Source organism: Erpetoichthys calabaricus, chromosome 7, assembly GCF_900747795.2.
Source record: "Erpetoichthys calabaricus chromosome 7, fErpCal1.3, whole genome shotgun sequence".
NCBI classification, from domain to species: domain Eukaryota; kingdom Metazoa; phylum Chordata; class Cladistia; order Polypteriformes; family Polypteridae; genus Erpetoichthys; species Erpetoichthys calabaricus.
In genome coordinates this window covers 23,085,594-23,109,243 of record NC_041400.2, presented here as the reverse complement: position 1 = coordinate 23,109,243, position 23,650 = coordinate 23,085,594, and the positions used below count along the sequence as shown (strand labels likewise).

At 42.7% G+C, this 23,650-nt stretch overlaps 1 protein-coding gene across 2 annotated transcripts in view; it reads right to left on the bottom strand.

The window, feature by feature from the left end:
• The window catches only part of ndst3 (N-deacetylase/N-sulfotransferase (heparan glucosaminyl) 3), a 492,579-nt gene that overhangs the window by 64,044 nt on the left and 404,885 nt on the right, over window positions 1-23,650 (bottom strand). For both annotated transcript variants that reach the window (XM_028804992.2, XM_051930171.1), the window contains exons 7-9: window positions 22,003-22,185; window positions 19,755-19,851; window positions 3,796-3,919 (exon numbers count right to left, since the gene is read on the bottom strand). In XM_028804992.2, coding sequence (XP_028660825.2) covers window positions 3,796-3,919; window positions 19,755-19,851; window positions 22,003-22,185 — 404 coding nt within the window. The remainder of the gene's footprint in view (window positions 1-3,795; window positions 3,920-19,754; window positions 19,852-22,002; window positions 22,186-23,650) is intronic.

Sequence of the window (23,650 nt, the reverse complement as noted above, 5' to 3'; positions counted from 1 at the left end):
TTTCAGCGGCCCTCATTGATTTGTCTATTTTTGGCTCTCCTCTCAACTGTGTGAATGTTGCCGAGGAGCCCTACGTCGTTGCTTAGCTCGATCACGGCAGAAAACGGCACTGCTGGGGAGACCGCTACTTTGGGAGGAGTGCACAGTCAAACATCATCAAGATGATAAAGCTGATTTTTAGATACACGCTACACTGAATCTGGCAGCAGCAATGGTATTCATGCAGTGCTCTACTTGCATTAAGGGAGTACTTCGCTCAAAAGTGATATTGTTTTAATATGTTACTTACCTCAAGTGATGACCAAAAAAACGTTTAATCAAATATGTCTATGGCAAACGGGCCTAACAAATTGTCTGAGAGGAGACCACCACTGCTGGACAACAGCAAACAATATCTAAAATGTTCATGAAAAATTCTCACGTTACGTGTGCCGCATAATCCTCCTCACAACAAGTCTTCCAGTCGTATGCTCACAAAATGCAGAACACATGTATTTTTGCTAAAATATTGTTAAATAAAATAACTCCAGAAAATGAAATAGGAAGCCCCTTCATATGGGATTGTCTTGTCATATGGGGGGGGGGGGGGGGGGGGGGGGGGGTCATGGGGGATGCTGGAGCCTATCCCAGTGAGCACCAAGCACAAGGCAGGAACAAATTCTGTACAGGGCTCCAGTCAGTCCATCACAGGCCAAACAATTACACACACAGACCAAACACACACAAGGGCCAGTTCAGCGTCACCAAGTCACCATCTCTGGACTGTAGGAGGAAACCAACACAGGCATGAGGAGAATATGCACACTTCACGTAGGGAGGACCCGGGACACAAAGCCTGGTCTCCTTACTGTGAGGCAGCAACGCCACCACTGCGCCACCCTTCACACGGGATTTTTCTTTTTGAACTGAAGGCCTGCCTTCCCCCCCACTCATTTATTGGACAAGAGTCCTGTCTTCAGTTAAAAAGGCCAGATTAACTTCTGTGTTGCCACTATGTCACCCTCAAAGACCGTGTGTTGCTTTCCACACAACAAGCCCTGGATTACTGAGGAGCTAAAACGTCTCCTGAATGACAAAAAGACCTCATTTCAACCTGCTGAGGAAGAGGCTCTGGATGGGGACACAATGAGTGCCGAAGTACAAGCTGAGTGAAGGAAAGAAAGCTTGCAAATCTAATATAGAAAAGAAAGTGATTCAGAATAACATGAAGGATGTCTGGAATGGATTGGGTATAAGTACTGGACTTTAAAGATGGTATTCTTTTTATATGTCACTTACCCCATGTAGTTTCTAGTGATGGCGGAGAAAAAATTCTAACCCCACATTTTCAATTTAAGGGAGATAATAAACATTCTGATAGAATATATATCTATGGTGACCAGCACTGGACAACAGGCCTCAGGTGCTAGAAGGGGATGTGGACAGAGCTAACGTCCTGAACCAGTTTTTTTTAACAGATTTTCCCTACCGCTGTCACCTTCTTCCACTGACCAGTCTTCCAACACCATCCCCAGTGCCAGTGCTAGGTCATTTTTCTCCTTAGGCCAAGCTTATTAGTGTGCCAACTGACTGTTCGATAGCTTACCTGTGCAGCTGGGTATACGCCCCTTATGATATGTGCCCTAATTCACCTTAATGGTGGCACTGGACTTGACCACCCCTACTACATCAACAACTCCTACCAAGTCAACTGGAATGACTTCCCATTTGAGGACTACATTCATTTTCTGGAATTGTTTTTTTTAACTGTGCTATCAACATGACATGCTTGTTGTGAGGATACGACTGGATGACTTGTCGTGGGGATTACACCAAAGATGCCGGCTAAGGAAACTAAATGTCACGTACAGTGGTGACGAGTGAAGCTGACTTAGAACTTGTAAGAGCTGACGTAGGCAGGTTAACAGGGTGTTACGATATGACTCTTTTTCTGTTTTTAGGTGTGCTCCATAAACCAAATAGCCGAACTAATGTTCTAATGTCCAGAACTATAGCCTCAGAGAAGCCTGGACAGCTGTGATTCTTCCTCTTCTTATTTACAGTGGTCGCTACACTGGTGTTAGCAGTGGGATATGGGAGTAACATGACAGGATATTAATTCTATCAGAAACTTTATTATCCCCCTTCTATTGAAGATGTGAGATAAGTAACAAAAATACAATTTTTAGGTGGGGTAATCCTTTAAAGGGGCCCCAATCACATTTAACACACACACATTTAACCTTCACCAACAGACTGCATGATTGACAGGTGTAAGAGCCAATTTTAGAAAGTTAAAGTTTTGAGTTAAACTCATATTAATGTTTGCTTTATTTGAATAGAATATAATTTCTTCCATAGTCATAGACAATGGTATGGTCTTTTCCCCCTATAAGTTAGTAAGAGATAGAACCTTCTTGCTATAACTGAGAAACAGTGTGATAATAGATCTAGTTGTGTTTAGAGCAGGTCCCAGTAAACAGGGACTTGAAAGACCCATTTTCAGTTAGAAATGGCATAAGCATACAGTTTTCTGACTCCTTTGAAATGGTTCAGAAACGTTTTGAAATGGTTCAGAAATTATAAGTGTTTAGTAACGATTTTAAATGTAACAAAATTAAGCTTAGAACTAAATTTTTCTTATTATAATCTTTTCTTTTTTTTGCTATTTTAATTTTCTTTTTTGTGTGAACTGTTTTACTTTGATACTTAACTCTTTGAGGGCTGAATATTTTTTCCACAAAACAGTTTCTAAAAAGCAATGGTTTCACACAGAAATCAACATAAAACGTCTGTTGCTGCATGCTGTGACTGCCAGTTTGCCAAGAATATGCATCAGGCTTGCTGCCAGGCTGTCTTTGCGTGGCTGAGTCAAAGTCACAGTACATTGCAATCTGGTTTCTACCTGTTATCATTGTTAAGTGGCAGTCTTCCGTGGCGAACATTGTCAATGCAATGATTAGCGGGGGACCAATCAGCTGAAGCTGGAACCTCACATTCGTTTTCAATCACTCCGAGTCCAGTTCAGAGATAACAGGCAAAATGTCTTCCACGGAGTGTTTTGCTTTACGCATTCACTTAATCTCTCACCAAATGTCAGTGCCATTTTTGCCGTTGTTTGCGCCTTGCTACTCACATGAGCGCAGGAAATCTCAGTCGGACCAGTGAATCTAACTTTCCTTCTAGCAACGAGCGTCCAACTAAAACAGAGCGGTTGGTTTTATCAAAGCTTACAGTCGATTACCATTGTCAACTCCTCCTTTTGACAAAAGTCGACATCAGCCCTGAAAGAGTTAACTAAACTTTAAAAAACGAAGATATTTTGTCTGTGGAATCATTTCTGCGCGTCAGGCTTTTGTTGAATCCCATTTTTTGAGTTAGAGCTGCTGAATTTTGGAAACTTTGGGAAAACGCAGCTACAACAGGGTTTCTCGTCATATCCTGGATGTCCCATTAACATCTTTCAGCATCACCATAGCCAGTGATGTTTTTCTAGTTTTTTGGGGTCCACTGTTACTTCATTTCCAAAGATGTACCACCTTTATTCATAGGCACTGAGCCCAAATAAAATCTGAACAGACACCTTTACAAGATAACAGTAAGAAGAAGACAGAACAATGAAATAAAAAGATTTGCTGCTACACGACAGACATACTGCTCAGCAGATGAAAAAAGAAGAGTTTATTTATGTGGATCAATAAAGTTTGCTGATATTGGTTACACAGAGGAATCTACTCCTATAAACATTAATTGCCCTCCTTATGAAATATAAATGTTGGAAAATAAAAAAAAGAGACTTTTACAAATGTTTCCTACCAGTCAATGCCTTTGTGATAGTTGTTTCCATTGAAGAATTGCACCTCTTCAAATGTCTTTAGGCTCGGAAAATTACTTGTAATGGATGGATGCATTATCAGGAACAAATAGAGAGCAGTAGTGCCTGTAACAGAGAGAGCAGAAATCTTAGAAAGGAGAAATGATAGTCTTTACTGATCTATGAGCAAAAAAAAAAAAAAGAAGCTATTTCAAAGTATTGCCTAAATTGACCATAAGTAGTGAAATATCACTCCGCTTGAAACTTGTTTTCTTTTACAGTCCATCACAAGTCCTAACCTATGCATATTAGCAAGAATAACTAATGTGAATGGAGGCAGGGTGACCAAGTCATTAAGGCTTGGGAATTTAAACCACAGACTGAAAATAAAATCACTGCCTTGGATTCATCGGCTCCAGCTTTAAAAACAAAATAAATAATTGTACCGCCGCTCTGTATTTGCAAAGCTGCAAATACCACCTAAAGGGTGGTATAAAACATTAAGACATGACAGTTACACCTCTCCTACGGTATGTACTGCATCACCATGGAATGGACACATTTGTGTGGTTGTGTGTATATATATATATATATATATATATATACTAGCTGTACCCCGTGGCTTCGCCCACATTGTAATGAAACAGGACAAACTTTAAAAATCAATAGACGTGGGCACTATATCTGATCGTGTTCAGCTCTGACGGGAAAGTGTTCCCTGCATGGGGAGAAAAGCACGTGGCCGTGATATCTCTGGCAATCGGCAGCTACCCTCTAAAACACATGGAGCTCTGATGTTTCTCTCAAAAATGTTACTCCTTAACAATCTGTAGATGATAATGTCTGTTGAACAAACAGGTATCGCTAGCTAAGCGGAGACAAGGTGCACTCCAACACATGGCAAGAGGTAGAGTAACCCTGCTGCTCTCGGCCCACAGCCACTCTGTTTGATTTGCATAAATACATCGGTACTGCAAGTGAACTATGGTACTTAGCGCAATGACAGAAGTCGCAAAATCAACCAGAAAGTTCAAGCAAATTATAGAAAACAACCAGATCTAAATCTGCTAAATAATTCTCTCGTGAAAAGTGGACAGACATAAAGTGGACAGATATACAGACAGAACACGCTTGGTCCATGAAATTTTTAAAACTGTTTCTTAGCGAGCACCTATGAGTCAAGGGTAACCTACATTCCAAATTTCAACTCCCAAGTCCTTATGTTTCGGGAGACTTCATGATGAGTGAGTCAGTGGTATTTGGCTTTTATACAGTATATATAGATATACATATATATTGTGAGGGATGGCCGGCCAAATATTCCAGTCCACACCTCCAGGTCGCCAGATGGAGCCCTCCCAGCAGCATGGAAGTTCCCCAAATTCCAGCAGGGCATAATGGACATTGTAGTTTTTATAAACAACCCTGCTGGATACCATGGGGACCACCAGGAGCCGCTGTAGGGAGGCTTACAGAGTGCTACGTGCCCTATAACCCGGAAGTGTGTCATGATCATATGACTGGAAGGAACGACGTGCTTCCGGGTCGAAGAAAAGGACTTTTAATCTGACCCGGAAGTGATGAGGACTTATGGATTGTTGGGATGGAAACACTTCCGGGTCAGGGGCTATAAAGAACTCTGGGAAACCCCAGACGAGTGAGCTGAGCTGGGTGGAAGGGTGGCAACGGTGATTATTGTATTGATTATTGATTTGTATGATTAGTGTGGAGTGGAGGGTGCTTTGTGCAAATTATTATTATAAAATATATATATATATATATATATATATATATATATGGGCTCACCACCTATGGGAGGGGCCAAGGAGGTCGGGTGCAGTGTGAGTTGGGTGGTGGCCGAAGGCGGGGACCTTGGCGGTCCGATCCTCGGCTACAGAAGCTGGGACGTGGAATGTCACCTCTCTGAAGGGGAAGGAGCCTGAGCTAGTGCGCGAAGTTGAGAGGTTCTGGCTAGATATAGTCGGACTCACCTCGATGCACAGCTTGGACTCTGGAACCAATCTCCTTGAGAGGGGCTGGACTCTGTACCACTCTGGAGTTGCCCCCGGTGAGAGGCGCCGAGCGGGGTGTGGGTATACTTATTGCCCCCCGACTTGGAGCCTGTACATTGGGGTTTACCCCGGTGGACGAGAGGGTAGCCTCCCTTCGCCTTCGGGTGGGGGGACGGGTCCTAACTGTTGTTTGTGCGTATGCACCAAACAGCAGTTCGGAGTACCCACCCTTTTTGGAGTCCCTGGAGGGGGTGCTAGAGGGCATACCTTCTGGGGACTCCCTCGTTCTGCTGGGAGACTTCAATGCTCACGTGGGCAATGACAGTGAGACCTGGAAGGGCGTGATTGGGAGGAATGGCCCCCCCGATCTGAACCCGAGCGGTGTTTTGTTATTGGACTTCTGTGCTCGTCACGGATTGTCCATAACGAACACCATGTTCAAGCATAGGGGTGTTCATATGTGCACTTGGCACCAGGACACCCTAGGCCTCAGTTCGATGATCGACTTTGTGGTCGTGTCGTCGGACTTGCGGCCACATGTCTTGGACACTCGGGTGAAGAGAGGGGCGGAGCTGTCAACTGATCACCACCTGGTGGTGAGTTGGCTTCGATGGTGGGGGAGGATGCCGGTCAGGTGTGGTAGGCCCAAACGTGTTGTGAGGGTCTGCTGGGAACGTCTGGCAGAGCCCCCTGTCAAAAGTAGCTTCAACTCCCACCTCCGGCAGAACTTCGACCACATCCCGAGGGAGGTGGGGGACATTGAGTCCGAATGGGCCATGTTCCGTGCCTCTATTGTTGAGGCAGCTGACCGGAGCTGTGGCCGTAAGGTGGTCGGTGCCTGTCGTGGCGGCAATCCCCGAACCCGTTGGTGGACACCGGCGGTGAAGGATGCCGTCAAGCTAAAGAAGGAGTCCTACAGGACCCTTTTGTCCTGTGGGACCCTGGAGGCAGCTGATAGGTACCGGCAGGCCAAGCGGAATGCGGCTTTGGTGGTTGCTGAGGCAAAAAGTCGGGCGTGGGAGGAGTTTGGGGAGGCCATGGAGAACGACTTTCGGACGGCTTCGAGGAGATTCTGGTCCACCATCCGGCGTCTCAGGAAGGGGAAGCAGTGCAGTGTCAACACTGTATATGGTGGGGATGGTGCGCTGCTGACCTCGACTTGGGACGTTGTGGGTCGGTGGGGGGAATACTTCGAAGACCACCTCAATCCCATTAACATGCCTTCCAATGAGGAAGCAGAGCCTGGGGACTCAGAGGTGGGCTCCCCCATCTCTGGGACTGAGGTCACCGAGGTGGTCAAAAAACTCCTTGGTGGCAGGGCCCCGGGGGTGGATGAGATACGCCCGGAGTTCCTCAAGGCTCTGGATGTTGTAGGACTGTCCTGGTTGACATGCCTCTGCAACATCGCATGGACATCAGGGACAGTGCCTCTGGATTGGCAGACCGGGGTGGTGGTCCCCCTCTTTAAGAAGGGGGAACGGAGGGTGTGTTCCAACTACAGAGGGATCACACTCCTCAGCCTCCCTGGAAAAGTCTATTCAGGGGTCCTGGAGAGGAGGGTCTGTCAGATAGTTGAGCCTCGGATTCAGGAGGAACAGTGTGGTTTTCATCCTGGTCGCGGAACAGTGGACCAGCTCTATACCCTTAGCAGAGTCCTGGAGGGTGCATGGGAGTTTGCCCAACCAGTCTACATGTGTTTTGTGGACTTGGAAAAGGCATTCGACCGTGTCCCTCGGGGAATCCTGTGGGGGGTACTCCGAGAGTATGGGGTACTGGCCCCCCTGATAAGGGCTGTTCGGTCCCTGTACGATCGGTGCCAGAGCTTGGTCCGCATTGCCGGCAGTAAGTCGAACCCATTTCCAGTGAGAGTTGGACTCCGCCAGGGCTGCCCTTTGTCACCGATTCTGTTCATAACTTTTATGGACAGAATATCTAGGCGCAGCCAGGGCGTTGAGGGGGTCCGGTTTGGTGGGCTCAGGATTGGGTCACTGCTTTTTGCAGATGATGATGTCCTGTTTGCTTCATCAGGCCGTGATCTTCAGCTCTCTCTGGATCGGTTCGCAGCCGAGTGTGAAGCGGCTGGGATGAGAATCAGCACCTCCAAATCCGAGACCATGGTCCTCAGCCGGAAAAGGGTGGAGTGCCCTCTCAGGGTTGGTAGCGAGATCCTGCCCCAAGTGGAGGAGTTCAAGTATCTCGGGGTCTTGTTCACGAGTGAGGGAAGAATGGAGCGTGAGATCGACAGGCGGATCGGTGCGGCATCCACAGTAATGCGGGCGCTGCATCGGTCTGTCGTGGTGAAAAAGGAGCTGAGCCGCAAGGCGAAGCTCTCAATTTATCAGTCGATCTATGTTCCTACCCTCACCTATGGTCATGAGCTATGGGTAGTGACCGAAAGAACGAGATCGCGAATACAAGCGGCTGAAATGAGTTTCCTCTGCAGGGTGTCTGGGCTTTCCCTTAAAGATAGGGTGAGAAGCTCAGTCATCCGGGAGGGGCTCAGAGTAGAGCCGCTGCTCCTCCGCATCGAGAGGAGTCAGATGAGGTGGCTCGGGCATCTGATCAGGATGCCTCCTGGACGCCTCCCTGGTGAGGTGTTCCGGGCACGTCTAACCGGGAGGAGACCACGGGGAAGACCCAGGACACGCTGGAGGGACTATGTCTCTCGACTGGCCTGGGAACGCCTTGGGATTCTCCCGGAAGAGCTAGAAGAAGTGGCTGGGGAGAGGGAAGTCTGGGCATCTCTGCTCAAGCTGCTGCCCCCGCGACCCGACCTCGGATAAGCGGGAGACAATGGATGGATGGATAATAATTGGATTTTTACCTGGTGTTTGGAGTGGTACCTGAGGGTTCAAGGGAGCACTAGCACCCCCTACTGCTACACTGGCATAGTCGGCAGGATTCTCTGGCCATCGGTTTGGCAGAGGACCTGTTTCATAAAAATTGTGTTGGCAGAAAACCCTAAGACGGTACCGGTCACGAGCACGAAGGTAGAAACGCCACACACTACAAGCAGTACGGCGGTGATGAGCCTCGTCTCATATTGGTTCGAGATGGGAAGGAAGTCAGGGAAAAAGAATGGGCATTCCCAAAATAATCAGGCCCTACAAGAGGCGGTGACAGTATGGACCTACCTGACGGGCAGTGAGGAAGACAGAGCCCTGATAGCTGCCGAGAGAGCCCGTTCATTACGCCAACAGAAGGACTGTCAGGGGACTACCTCACTGGAACTCGAAGCAAGCCAACAAAAGTCGGAGGTATGTGCCGGGACAACGCCCGTTGCGCCGGGACCTGTATTTTCTTATTTTGCAGAGGCCGATTGGCGCGAAACGGACTATGAGACGGACACATATCTCCTACCCAGGCAAGATGGCCACGATAGAGAGGAGTCGAGCCTATCTAGGAGTCTGGGGTGGAGTCGGGGTAAGGGTCATCTTAACAGCATTAAAGGCCCCCGGGCAAAGCAGTGCACTGGGGCCCCTACCTTCACAACCACTCACAATGTAAATGGTTGATAAAATTAAACATATATTTATTGCATTGGTATTTCCAACGAAATCAGTGTTTAAACATTAAAAAAACATGCCGTACAGCAAAGATTAATCAATGCAAACGTTTGAAAAATATACAGTAACATGAGCCTTAACAACACAAAAATTTCAACATATAAATGATACTCAATTGGTAAACCATTCAGACAGAGATAGCACGGTATGAAATGACTATGAATTATTTATTATTAATCAAGTGTTCAACACAAATATTTGCAAAATTTCTTGGCAGAGAATTGAGTTGAAGTGACGTTAACATAAACGCTTTTACTTTATGTAGTGCGTGACATCCGTTTACATACAGGCACGTGAGGCTGCACAGGTGACCATGATGCTAAATCAGAGGCAAATGCCAATGTCCAATTGAACCACAATAACAAATATTTATAGTTTAGTATAGTATAGTATTTATTTATTGACAGCAAGTCACAACATACATAGATTAGCATGGGGCCCCTTGGCAAATGTTCAGTGTGCCCATGCATTAAGACAGCCCTGTGTATATATTATATATATATATATATATATATATATATATATATATATATATATATAGATATATATAGATATACAGTATATATAGATGTTGGAGGAACATCCACAAAAACTACTGGACATGCAAATTACACCCAGGAAAATTAACATATACTGTACACCTTGGACTCGATGGCTATCTTATTAGGTAGACTTGCTCACTAACACAAATAACCTGCTCCTCCCAACAGCCAATTCCCGTATGTGGTTGCATCTCAGCATATACATCATGCAGACATGGTCAAGAGGTTCAATTATTCTTTTAACAAACATCAGAATGGGCAAGACGTGTGATCTAAGCAGCTTTGACAGTGGTCTGATTGTTGGTGCCAGACATGGTGGCAGCTGCCCTCCTAGGATCTTCATGCACTACAGGCTAACATTTACTGAGAAATCAAGCAGATCTGCAATTGAAAACACAGAGAATAGCCAGACTTGTTCAAGCTGACATAAAGGTCACAAATACTCAATTAAGAGCTAGTCACAGCAGTGTTGGACTTAAAGAGAAAGGCTACAGCAGTAGAAGACCATGCTGGGTTCCACTTCTGTCAGAAAAATACGTGTTGTGGTGTGAGATTTTGTATATAAGTTGATAAATATTTTGTATGTCTTTATTTGTAACTTATAACACTAATGTCTATCCTTCATAAGAACAGCAATGGTTAGATGGTTAAGACCCCCGTTTTAGGACTGAGTTTCTGTGATTTTACGACAGGGTCGGTGGAAGTGCCTCAAACCAGTTTGGCAAGTGATCCTTTGCAGGACTCTCTCAGTCAACCCCTGCATGGAGGCCAACGACCTAGCTGGCAAGCATCGACTCAACAAATGGTTTTGGGGGCCGATGTGAAACCCATTGTGCCGCACCAGAATTCTATTAGTCAAAATTTGCCTGAAGCCATTAAGTACCACGACGCCCTATTGGCTCTAGGGGTTGGACAGAAAACCTATAAATTTGCTTGCTTTACCTCACTCTCTCTCTCTCGCCAAACTGATGAAAGACCATCTCACACACCATGAACTGAAAAGGACAACACAATGAAGAGCACAGCTCGGCAGCCATATTGAAACAGGCATGCAGCCTGTTCTGAAGAAAGCTGACCAAAAATGATAACTTAACTAGATACATTTTAACTAACTAACAAGTCTGTGTGCCACCTGAAACTACATATCAGCATTTATCAGGTTGTATGGTTGCCAGTATTCACTTGTACTTTGCATATTGTTATTATTTATGAATATTATCAAAAATACATTATTTAAAGTTGTAACGTAACTCCTGTTTGTCTTTTACTATACCTAATTGCCTTAGGTTATAGATGTAAAAAGGAAGGTGGGGAGAAGTTATAAAGTACAGTAATCCCTCCTCCATCGCGGGGGTTACGTTCCAGAGCCACCCGTGAAATAAGAAAGTCCGCGAAGTAGAAACCATATGTTTATATGGTTATTTTTATATTGTCATGCTTGGGTCACAGATTTGCGCAGAAACACAGGAGGTTGTACAGAGACAGGAACATTATTCAAACACTGCAAACAAACATTTGTCTCTTTTTCAAAAGTTTAAACTGTGCTCCATAACAAGACAGAGATGACAGTTCCGTCTCACAATTAAAAGAATGCAAACATATCTTCCTCTTCAAAGGAGTGTGTCAGGAGCAGATCATGTCACAGAGATAGAGAAAAAAGCAAACAAATCAATAGGGCTGTTTGGCTTAAGTATGCGAAGCACCGCGGCACAAAGCTGTTGAAGGCGGCAGCTCACACCCCCTCCGTCAGGAGCAGGGTGAGAGATAGAGAGAGAGAGAGAGAGAGAGACAGAGTTTGTTTTTCAATCAAAAATCAATACGTGCCCTTCGAGCTTTTAAGTATGCGAAGCACTGTGCAGCATGTCGTTTCAGGAAGCAGCTGCACAAAAGATAGTAACGTGAAGATAATCTTTCAGCATTTTTAGACGAGCGTCCGTATCGTCTAGGTGTGCGAACAGCCCCCCTGCTCACACCCCCTACGTCAGAATCAGTGAAAGCGCAAGAGAGAGAAAGAGAAAAGTAAGCTGGGTAGCTTCTCAGCCATCTGCCAATAGCGTCCCTTGTATGAAATCAACTGGGCAAACCAACTGAGGAAGCATGTACCAGAAATTAAAAGACCCATTGTCCGCAGAAACCCGCGAAGCAGCGAAAAATCCGCGATATATATTTAAATATGCTTACATATAAAATCTGCGATGGAGTGAAGCCGCGAAAGGAGAAGCGCGATATAGCGAGGGATTACTGTACAATACCTTATAAAGAGTGGTAAGTCTGTGAGATTTGAGGCATTCTGACAAAGGCTACATATTAATAATACAAAAGGGGAAAGTAGAGTGATATAGAACTCTACAAAGACAAAACAATACATAAAGATCAGGCTACACTGGACACTTCATCACTTTATTACACTGTGTGATGTCTAATGATTGAAATCCAAGTTTCTCAGATTGATGAAGCTCAATTTGTGCTTCAACATGAAGACAGTAGCCCAGAAGTTGTATCACATCACAAACCACAAATCATCTAAAGCTGCTTCCACAGACATGACAGTCTGGCTTATAAAGTCTCCAAACCCCTTTCAGACAGAACACCTTTGGGATGAGGAGGAACTGGACCTTTGTGACATGAATGCCTGCCTGAAAAAAGTACAAGAACTATGTGATGCTATCAAGTTAGCATGATTCAAAATCCCTGAGGAATGTTTCCAGCAACAGGCTGAGTCCATGTTATAAAGAATTCGGGCCATTCTGGGGGGGTGGGGGGAACAATCTTGCACTAGACAGGTAAGCTTAATAAAATGGAAACTTACTATAAGCAAAATGTTCCCCCACAGTTAGAAAAACACAACAGCATCAAGACTGATCTTGGAACTTGTCTTTCAGGTTTTACCTCCGGCGGGATTTTTTTTTTTCATTTTATTTTGGGTGAAACATGCATCACCATTAAAAACAAATGTGACTTTTTATAACCCTATTTTGAAATCTATGGTTTGGGCAATGATTTTAATCAAACAATTCCCATTAAATTTGATCATCAAAAGACATAAAACCTGAAAGGACTATTAAAGCAATGGGCTACAGCAACATAAGACAACCCCAAAATTAAGGACAGTATCAGCAGCAGAGCTGCAGCACAAATGTATCAAGTATTTCTGTTTCTTAACAGTTCATTAACATTAAACAACTGGGTGGAAAATATGCGCAGTGACAAAAATGTACATTGAGCAGCGTGGGTGCTTTTCATGTACTTCAGTCTTGGCTCCTGTTAAACTTCTCCCTACGTCTCCTGCATTACATGATGTGCTGTCATTTTAACTGTTATGAAATCCCATACTGGGGTCACTCAGGGGGAGACCACCAGGGTCACTGTCATGTTATCACACTACTCCGCTTAGTACATATAGTGCTAAACATCATCTCAGTGTGACAAGCAAGACTCGTATAAGAGACAAAGGAGCAAACTGAGGCAGGCGAGAGTCACATAGGAGACATTAAAAACAAACAGAGACAGACAAGAGTCATATAGGAGATGACGGAGCAAACTGGGACAGGCAAGACTCATATATGAGACAAAGGAGCAAACTGAGGCAGGCGAGAGTCATATAGGAAACAAAGGAGCAAATGAAGACAGGTGAGACTCACATAGGAGACATTAAAAACAGAGACAGGCAGATTCATATAGGAGACAAAGGAGCAAACAGAGGCAGATAAGAGTCATATAGGGGACAAAGGAACACATTGAGACAGGCAGAGTCGTATAGGATACAATGCAACAAACAGGCAGATAACAGTCATATAGGGGACAAAGGACATTGAGATAGGAAGAGTCATATAGGAGGAAAAGCAACAAACAGAGGCAGTTAAGAGCTATACAGGGGACAAAGGAGCAAATTGGGACAGGCAGAGTCGTATAGGATACAATGCAACAAACAGGCAGATAACAGTCATATAGGGGACAGAGGAGCACATTGAGACAGGAACAGTTATATAGGAGACAATGGAGCAAACTGAGACAGATAAGAGTGATATAGGAGACAAAAAACCAAACAGAGGCAATTAAGAGCCATATGGGGACAAAGAAGCAAAATGGGACAGCCAAGAGTCATATAGGAGACAAAAAACCAAACAGAGGCAGGTAAGAGTTATATATGAGACAAAGGAATAGCAGAGGCAGATAAGAGTCATATAGGAGATAAAGAAAGAAATTGGGGTAGCCGAGAGTCATATAGGAGAAAAAAAAAAAAAAACAACAGAGGCAGATGAGAGTCATATAGGGGACAAAGAAGCAAATTGGGATAGGCAAGAGTCATATAGGAGACAAAGCAACAACAAGAGGCAGATAAGAGTTATATAGGAGGCAAAGGAGCAAACTGAGATAGGAAGAGTCATATAGGAGACAAAATAAAAACAAACAGAGGCAGATAAAAGTTATATAGGAGACAAAGGAATAGCAGAGGCAGATAAGAGTCATATAGGAGATAAAGAAACAAATTGGGATAGCCGAGAGTCATTTAAGAGAAAAAAAACCCCAACAGAGGCAGATAAAGAGTCATATACTGTAGGAGACCAATTTGCACCCTGAGACCATCATGAGTCATTCAGGAGTCATCTCTTTGACTAAGTTCTTGGTCACAGGGGATGATGTCTACACCTGATACATTGGACGCTGGCTTAGGTGCCAGTCCACTGATGGGCACATTGACACACACAGGGCCAGTCATGAGTTACAGGTTAACCTAAACTAACCTGCATGTTCCAGGGATGTGGCAGGATAACCAAAGTACCTGAAGAATAACCACACAGACATGGAGAGAACACAGAAACCCTGTATGGACAGTAAGCAGACAGCAGATTTGAACCCAAGAGCCGTATGTCAGCTGGGCTAACTAATGTGCCACTGTACCACTCATATTAACACATACATTTTTAGTAAAACTTTCTACAAGAATCTGTGTTGCTAAACTTAAATAATAGAACCCACAGCTGTTAACACAAAATACTGTTTGCTTACACTTCTTAAAACTAACAATACCCTTCTGTTGCAGAACTTCAAGCCATATGGCAAACTGATAGATATATCTAATGTCTCCAGAATAATTTTCTTTTCTTTGTAAAATGGAAGCCATTGTTCAAATAAGAGTGTTCATTTTGTTGAATAAAATGAGGCAAAATGAATCCATAATGAGAGAACCAAAACACTGGGTTGTAGCAATGAACAGATGGTAGGAAGTCAGCCTCTAGAGGGCGCCAGACACTCACAAACTCAATCACGCTACGCCACATTTGATCGATCAGTCAGCCTCTGGGGTAACTCTGAATTGGGGATAGAAATCTCCTACAGACACAGGGAGAACATGCCAACTGCACACAGATGGCACCTCAATTAGCAATCAAACCAGCTTCTAAGATCTATAAGATGACCGAACTACCGGGTGTGCCACCAGGGGTGTTACGACTGAAATTCACACTAGTAATGTCTCATATCGTACTAGCAGTAAGTGGATATTCTTTTGTTTATGAAAATGCCTTTCTTAACATGTCTTGGTCTGTTGCAGCTTCCCACCACCCCTGAGTTTCCACAAATTGTAAAACAACTCCTTTTTGTAAGATACACCTGAGAAAGTTAAGCAACGGTTCCTGCCTTATGGCCATTTCTCTGCCTCTCAGTGATGCTAAACTAAAATATTTGGTTTGTAAAATAAACGACTAAACAGATCTTTGTAATTTCTAATTCTCAGAAGTGCAGCACCACATGGACAAGTCAATCACATGACCAATACAGATGACTACCTAGAGTGTCACTCCTTGGCCACATTGCATGGATTCAAGAGCCAAATTTCACACCAATGGCATCAGCAACATCCCAAAAAACCCTGCAATGGACTGATACTTCTTGTAGCGTTCAGTCCTGCCTTGCACAAGATGCAGCTGGGAAAAGCCTCTGGTTGCTCATGACCCTGTACTGGACTACATGGTTCACAAATGGCATGCTATGATATTTAGGAATAAAATCAGAAGTAGAGTTCAAAACTATTGCACTCAGTCAGTGATTCAAGTGAGCAGGAAAAGGCGGGAAGTACTTCTAAAATTTTATTTCAAGCATTCTCTCACTTTTTATACCATCCTGTTACCTTCTAGCCCTTAAAGGTATAGTGAATGTGGGTCATGAACCTTGCAGTGTTAAGATTAACAGCTTCTTTTTTCATATGTGTTAGAAATTCACTCATGGGACCAGTAACGTAAAAGTTCATTAGTTAGTTTGTGATTTGGTTCGTGCGAGAGTGTGTGAGTGCATTCATTAGACAGACAGACAGATAAAATTTCCCCTTGAATTTCAACTTGGGATTAATAAAGTATCTATCTATCTATCTATCTATCTATCTATCTATCTATCTATCTATCTATCTATCTATCTATCTATCTATCTATCTATCTATCTATCTATCTATCTATCTATCTATCTCTAAATAGATAAGAAAGACACTAAAATGGGCTATAGATAGATAGATAAAGACGACATATTATAGATAGATAAGGCTCTATATGATAGATAGATAGATAGATAGATAGATAGATAGATAGATAGATAGATAGATAGATAGATAGATAGATAGATAGATAGATAGATAGATAGATAGATAGATAGATAGATAGATAGATAGATAGATAGTGTGGCCGCCAGGGGTCCCCCTTCTGTCTTTCTCCAGCACTCCTACACGAATGTCGTCTGCTGCCTCCCGACTCTGACCCCCGATGTAGAGGCGGAAGCTCCTTTTATACTGGACCTGGGAGTACTTCCAGTGCCAAAGCAATGCACGTCGGAAGCACTTCGAGGCTAGGCATAAGCTCCCCAAAGTAACGCCGGTGTTCTGTTGCAGCTCCCTCTGGCGGTGCTCAAGTATTCTAACAGGGTTGCCCATTAGGATTAATACTTCCAAAATGCCCTGTGGGTATACCAACGAGAGTTCCACCAGAGGAATGATGCCAACTTGTATGTAGGGAAACACCTGGTTCTGGGAAGCCATCTCCTCCTGTCCTTCACTTCTGGTCTCCCGGCCAGGAAACGTATCATTAACCAACCATGCTGGGATGCCTGTCCATTCATATCTTTCCCTTGTAGACTCTGGTCCAGGCAAGGAGTTGCTGTCCACCCCCTTTGGGATGCCAATCCCTCCATTATGACATTCACAATAGATAGATCTAGATAGATCTGTCTATCTAATTGATAGATAGATCTATTTATCCATCCATCAAGGATTCATAACAAATAATCACCATTTAAGTAGCACATTCATTCACAGATCAGTGGAAACAGGTTTTCATTGTTGAAAACACAAAAGTGGGTAAAAGAAGCTGAACCAAGCTACAAAAGTACCAAAAGCCCCAGAATCCCTTATCACTCCCCTCTCCATTTATTGCAAAAATGTCACGATTAGTAAGCCTTTCGCGCTCATATACAGCATTTAAACTATACAACAGGGCCGGGACAAGGGTGAGGCAAATGAGACACTTGCCTTGGGTGAACAATGGAAAAGGGTGCAAAACTGATGAAAAATGAAAATTAATAAATTGCAAAATAAAAAAAAGAAAAAAGCCAAATGTATGTTGCAATGTTTGTCAAATACCTTAAGCAAACTGATGATTTGCATTGGACGCTCTCACTCGATACACTCGTTTCCTCGTATGATATCGCCGTAGTAAGTATTTTTATTTAATACTTATTAGTAATAAAAAACTATATATAGGGACACAAATTTATCCTCCTGCCTCAGGTGAAAATACCTCTAGGCTTAGCTCTGCTATACAAACCAAAATTTAGATGCGTACAAGTAAGCAACACAGCAAGTGACATGGAAAGCAACTTCTCCAAGTCATTCATGTCAGAATGTGGCTTTCTTCTGTGAAGGGTGATCAATCAAAGAATAAAATGTTGTAATGAGCAGGATCCAATCAGGAAAGGGTCACGTAATAATCACGAACCAATGAGAGCCTGACTAGAGCCGGCATTTTCCAAACTTTTCAATTTTATCCATCAGCATTGAAATGCCTAGCCAGCGTTTTCAGAAGTTCGTATATGGCTCTGGAAAGCGTTTTCAAATGTCTCCATTTTCAGGGGTTAAAAAACACCTGATTAGTGTGGACAAAAGGCAAAAAACAGACACTAAAGTCAGTGTTTTTTACTTTCTCATATATGAAGTTTAGGAAAAATATTGGAATTGTCCAAAAGTTTGATTTCGAGATTTTGATGAATCTCAACATTTTAGACCTCCCTGTGTCTAAAAAAAAACATTTTTGGAATTATGCCTGTGTGTCTGTCTGTGTGTGTTTGTGTGTGTAAACACAATAACTTGAGTACGCTTTCACTTCGGTCAACCAAATTTTGCATACAAGTATTAGGTTCAAAGCGTAGCTTTCTATCAACTTTTGAGCTATTTCTGCTAACCAGAAGTGGTATTTTACTTGAAACGTTTCCCCAAAAATATAAAAAATTTGAGAATTTCACATCATATTATGGTAAAGCACTACATTCTAAGCATTTTTTGTCGCTTTTCATTTTTTAATTGCAATTTTCTGTTTGACGTTCATATGGTAATACATACATTTTTGAGAACATTTTTGCTTTATGTAAATGAAATTTTCTGTACAAGTATTACATTATACACATTACTAAAGTCTCTTGCAACTTTTGACCCACTTCTGCTTACAGAAAGTGGTAATTTTCCTGAATTGTTCGCCAAAATAAAATTATCATGGCAAATTTTTTATTCGTGCAGCTGCAGAGTACGATTTATTAAACTTTACTTTTATAATAAGTGTTCAATATGTTATTAATTTGATTTGTTATTGATGGTTCTTTAATGTACATAATATAAAAATATAATCATTGTCTTGCGGTTTACTCCTCAAATATCCATCCCCATATCTAAGTATACGAGAAAGTCGAGGGGAGACCACTCCTGATTTTTAAACTAAAATGTAGTAATGTAGACATAGCCTAAGAAAGAAGTGTGGCAAATTAGACCTGTGAGGAAATATGCAAGTCAGAATCTACAGAGAGGCAGAGCTATGCATGCTGGATCAACAGAAAGAATGAGTAAACAGTCAAGAAAAGCCAACAGCCTGGGATAGGCCACAAAATTGCACTGCAAGATTACCAAAGTGCTTTTAGATTTAACACCATGGGGTTAACTGATGGGACGACATGGTAATGAAGACTGCTGCTGCCTTGTGGCTCCACAGTCCTCGGTTTGAACTCCTGGCATGGACACTGCCTGCTTAATATCCTCCGGGTAGCTGAATGACTTATTCACCAGGTACCTTATTATTTGGACATTCCAAAAATGCGTGGATTAATTTAACTAGACATTCAAAGTTATTCCCATGTGAGCGAGTCAGAGTGGAGGTTCAACCAACGTTCTTTATGCCACCATGGTCAATTTACTTTGTAATCTTTGAACTCTTAAACATAATATTATGTAAATATTATTCTTTCACATATAAATAAATATTTTAATTTCTAAGCTACATTATTAATTATTATATTTCTTGATGTTAATATGTTATACATTCTTGCCTTTTGCTTCCATTATTATGGTGTATGAATATTTCTTGGGCTCTGCCAAGATAAATGCTGAGAAAGTTCATTGTTTTCAGAGATTTCTAACAAAAGCAGTGTAAAGCTCCGAGTTAAATGTGGATTGGTTTATTGTACCAAAACAATTTTATTTTTGAAGTTCTCTGCTAAAGGGAAGACCGTTTCTAAAATCAGCTCCCACTGACCCTAATCTAGATATGCAGGTAAGAAAAGGGAAGGATGGATGGATTCATGGAGCAGTACTTACCAGTTTTCTGTGGTCCTACAACAAGAAATTTCGGCAAACGATCACAGGTCTTCTCTTTGGACCAAATATCCTTGTGTCTTTTATCATCGCAGGGGTTCTGAGAAAATTCAATGAAAATACATTTCAGTTTCTTTTCTATCTACAGTGTGCACTGAACACCATTGAGATGAACCTACATTGTCATAATTTTAAATGAATGGGCCGAAGGCACCCAAATTCACCGAAATACGATGAAAATGTTGATTACAAAATTTAAAAGAAATCAAAAGATGCAGCCATAGACTATCATCATTAAAACACCTAAACAAAAAAAATTTGGACATGAGCATTAGGGAATCCATTCCCGGGAATAACACAATGCACAGGCATCTCACATGTGAACGGTTTTAGAGCGAGCGACACTTATTTTTAATAAAACTACTGCAATATGTTGACACCAATAAAAGACTAACCTTAACTACAAGCAGTTCATGCTGTCATTTACAGTAAGTACATGTATCTAGTTAGTTGCGGTAATAAGAGCATAGAAAGCACAATGTGTCAAGTGTGCGGTCCTCCAGGCGAGGGCGCACCTTCGTGCAAAGTACGCCAGCTGCTGAGAAAGCACGCTCTGCCTCCACTGAAGTAGGTGGCACAATCATCAGATACTGATACACTTGTTCTAAACAACGCCCGCGCTTGCCATTGCTCTGAAACACCGCCACTTCAGCTTTTACTGATGCATCCAGTTTCTTGTCATCATTCTGTGATGGCAAGTTTCTTAGCACAGATAATGCGGATGCAGCAGACTGACGCATTGCAATTTCAAGTTGCTGTTCAAAGCTGTTGTCTGATGAAGTGCAAGCTGCAGCAATGGCGCCACCTTAATTATTTTCAACTATAACTCTGTTATTTCTTGATCAATTTTTACACTTTTACACGCTATATATGCGAGTTTGGCCATTCCTGTTCAACCGGGAATTCCAGCAGTGTCATTCCCAGGAATGTAGGAATGGGAAATGCCCGGGAATGGATTCTCTAGTTTGCATCAATAGGCGTTGTGCCCGAGGAACCAAGTTACCCGAACTATAACATTTCAGTAATTATTTAATGCTCTGATGCTGATCTTTCTGATCATAAAATAGTTTATTACCATAGCCATGGATGAGAAGAATTCATAATTAATTGCAGAATTATGGTATTTGAGGGTTCCTCTAGAGTGCCTCTTTCTCTTGCACGATTTGGCTCAAAAACTAATCAGCACATCATCATCTCTTAACAGACTTAAGTTTCCATTTTTTTAATTTTTCTATCCAGCCATTTTAACTTTAGACCACCCTAAAGAAACACCAATCATCGAGATATCGATGTTTTCAGTAAAAACGTCGAGATCCGTCAAAAACCAGAGATCAAAATTTTTGATGAATCTAAAGCTTTTGCTCATTCCTTCCTAGACAGTAGGTTATGGTGGGGGAGCGCTCAAAGCAATTCCTGAACATTTTTACATTTTTAACATTCATTTCATACAGTACCGTATGCTATATCTGTTTAAACGGATGGACATCTCATGAAGGTGTGGCTCCTGCTCTGTTCCTGATGCTCTCTCCACACACGTCAAAAGAGGAAAAAACATTTCATGGGGTGCACTTACTTTTTCACATGACTGGAAATGCAAACTTTTGACGTGAAGTTTTCAATAGATGTATACTTTTTAATGCCTCCCTGCACACAGTTTGACCGCTTTCAGTGTGATGTCTCAGTGCCCGGATGCACACAATAACTCAGAAACGAATCCCTCAATACAATACAACTTGGCACAGTTATTCACAGTGTCAAGTTTTAGAAGCCAATTGATTTTTTTAAGCAAACAGTTCCAGTAGATTTTGCTCTAAAGAAATAATGTATTGGACATGCCAAAGGCCAATACTAACATTTATACATAAATACATTTATTCTTAAGCACACTTAGTCCAGTTCTAATATGTCGGGAGCCTAAAACCAAACCCGCATCGCTAGAAACAAAACGGTAAACAAAGTAAAACACTAAGGACGTGTAGCTTGTTTCTACATTCATTTTCAGGACTGAGGTTCTACACGATAATTTTGATTGACGTTAAATAGAAGTATTTAAAAATTGTCATACAGACGATCGCTCCACCAATCAGTGTCTTCCTTCGAGATGGTGCCTCATGAATTGTAAAATGTTAATCAAATATTACAAAGTTTCATGGAAACCCAACACACACTTCCTGAGGTAACCTCATTTTACCTGCCAAACCGGATCCTTCTGCTCTGGAAAGAGCTGGAAATACTTCTGGGCTAACTGGACAGGTGGCAAAGTCTGCAGTTTAAGATTGGTCCAGCACTGAAGAAAGTTGGCAAGATTGACAAAGGTGTAAAGTCCAAGCCGGTCATTCCCGTAGTTGGATAAGTGGGTCATAAAGATACTGATCTGAAAAGAGACAAGGAGAGAGAGAGAGAATGACTGGTTAGAGTCTTGACCTCACTTTATATGGGACTTCACTTTTGACAGGACACCATTAGATGGCAGTAATGACATTCTCAGCTCACATTGTTCGGCATCAAAACGTTTAGGATTTAGAGAAAGATGTCACACTTTCTCTTTGTTACTCAGCTGTCAGAATTGGCATGAAACCTCAGTCGACAGTTGAAGATTTCTTTGTCACATTTTATGTGCCAAAGTAAAATGAAGGCTTGCAGCAGGGAATCCAATACAATACATCAAGTGACCTTCATTTACATGGTGCTGTCAAACTCTATAAGATAATAAAGCGGATAATGTGGATGACAAAGCTTTTGGTACAACCTATTATGGGGGTCTCTGACTCCGGTCCAGGAGCACTACTCTGGCTGCAGGTTTTCATTCTAACCCTTTTCTTAATCAGTGACCAGTTGTTGTTGCTAATTCACTTATTTTCCGTTCATTTGAACTGGCTTGTTTTTTAAAATCCAGTCCTCTGAATTGCTTCATTTTTTTCCCCTTAACACAAATGAGATGTGAAATTAGTGAGCCAGCAGATGACCAGTAGAGTCACTTTTGCACCAGTACGCTCACCACACATGAGGTATTAGGTGGTGTAGTGGTGAGCGAGACAGCCAGTTTGAGACAAGGGATGATTAAGAGCCATGGTGGGCAATTAAGATAGGACATCTGGATACACCCTCCTCTTTACGAATGATACCCCGGGATCTTTAATGACCACAGAGTGTTAGGACCACAGTTTTATGTCTCATCTAGAAAGACGGCTCCATTTTTACAACTCTCCTCGTCACTGCTCTGGAACACTGAGATCCACATTCAGACTACGGGGTCAGTGCCCCCTGCTGGCCTCACCAACACCTCTTCCAGCAGCAACCCAAGTTTTTCCTAGATGGTCTCCTATCCAAGTACTGGCCGGGCCCGAACATGCTTAGTTTCAGGTGGATGACCTGCTCTGATGTGCATGTGGTATGGCACCTGGAGAAGACAGCGGCCTTGAGAGCACCTCAGTTGACAGAGACAGAGAGTGAGTGAATGAGGGTCCTAATTACTACAGCTGCAGTCATTCTGTACGGAATTGCAAATGGGGAGTCCTGGCAGAGTCTGACATGGATTTTTTGCTAAATGATTATTTAGTATAAGCAAAGTATACTTGTGTTGATAATGTTTTGTTGATGATATTTTGTTACCATTGTGAATTCGGGGTGGAAGTGTTGGTAGCACCCCCTATCCTTAATGCATTTTTCAGCCTTGAACCTGTTATGCATACTGACTGAAAGGCTCAGTGCCCCCTGCGAGCTTTGCTCGCCAACCCCCAGAGATGGGCGCCTGGTGCCCGTTATCTCACGGCTGAGCTCCATGCGTTAGAGAAAGTGATTGTACTTAAAGAGTTGGTGTATAGAAGAGTGTGCGGGAC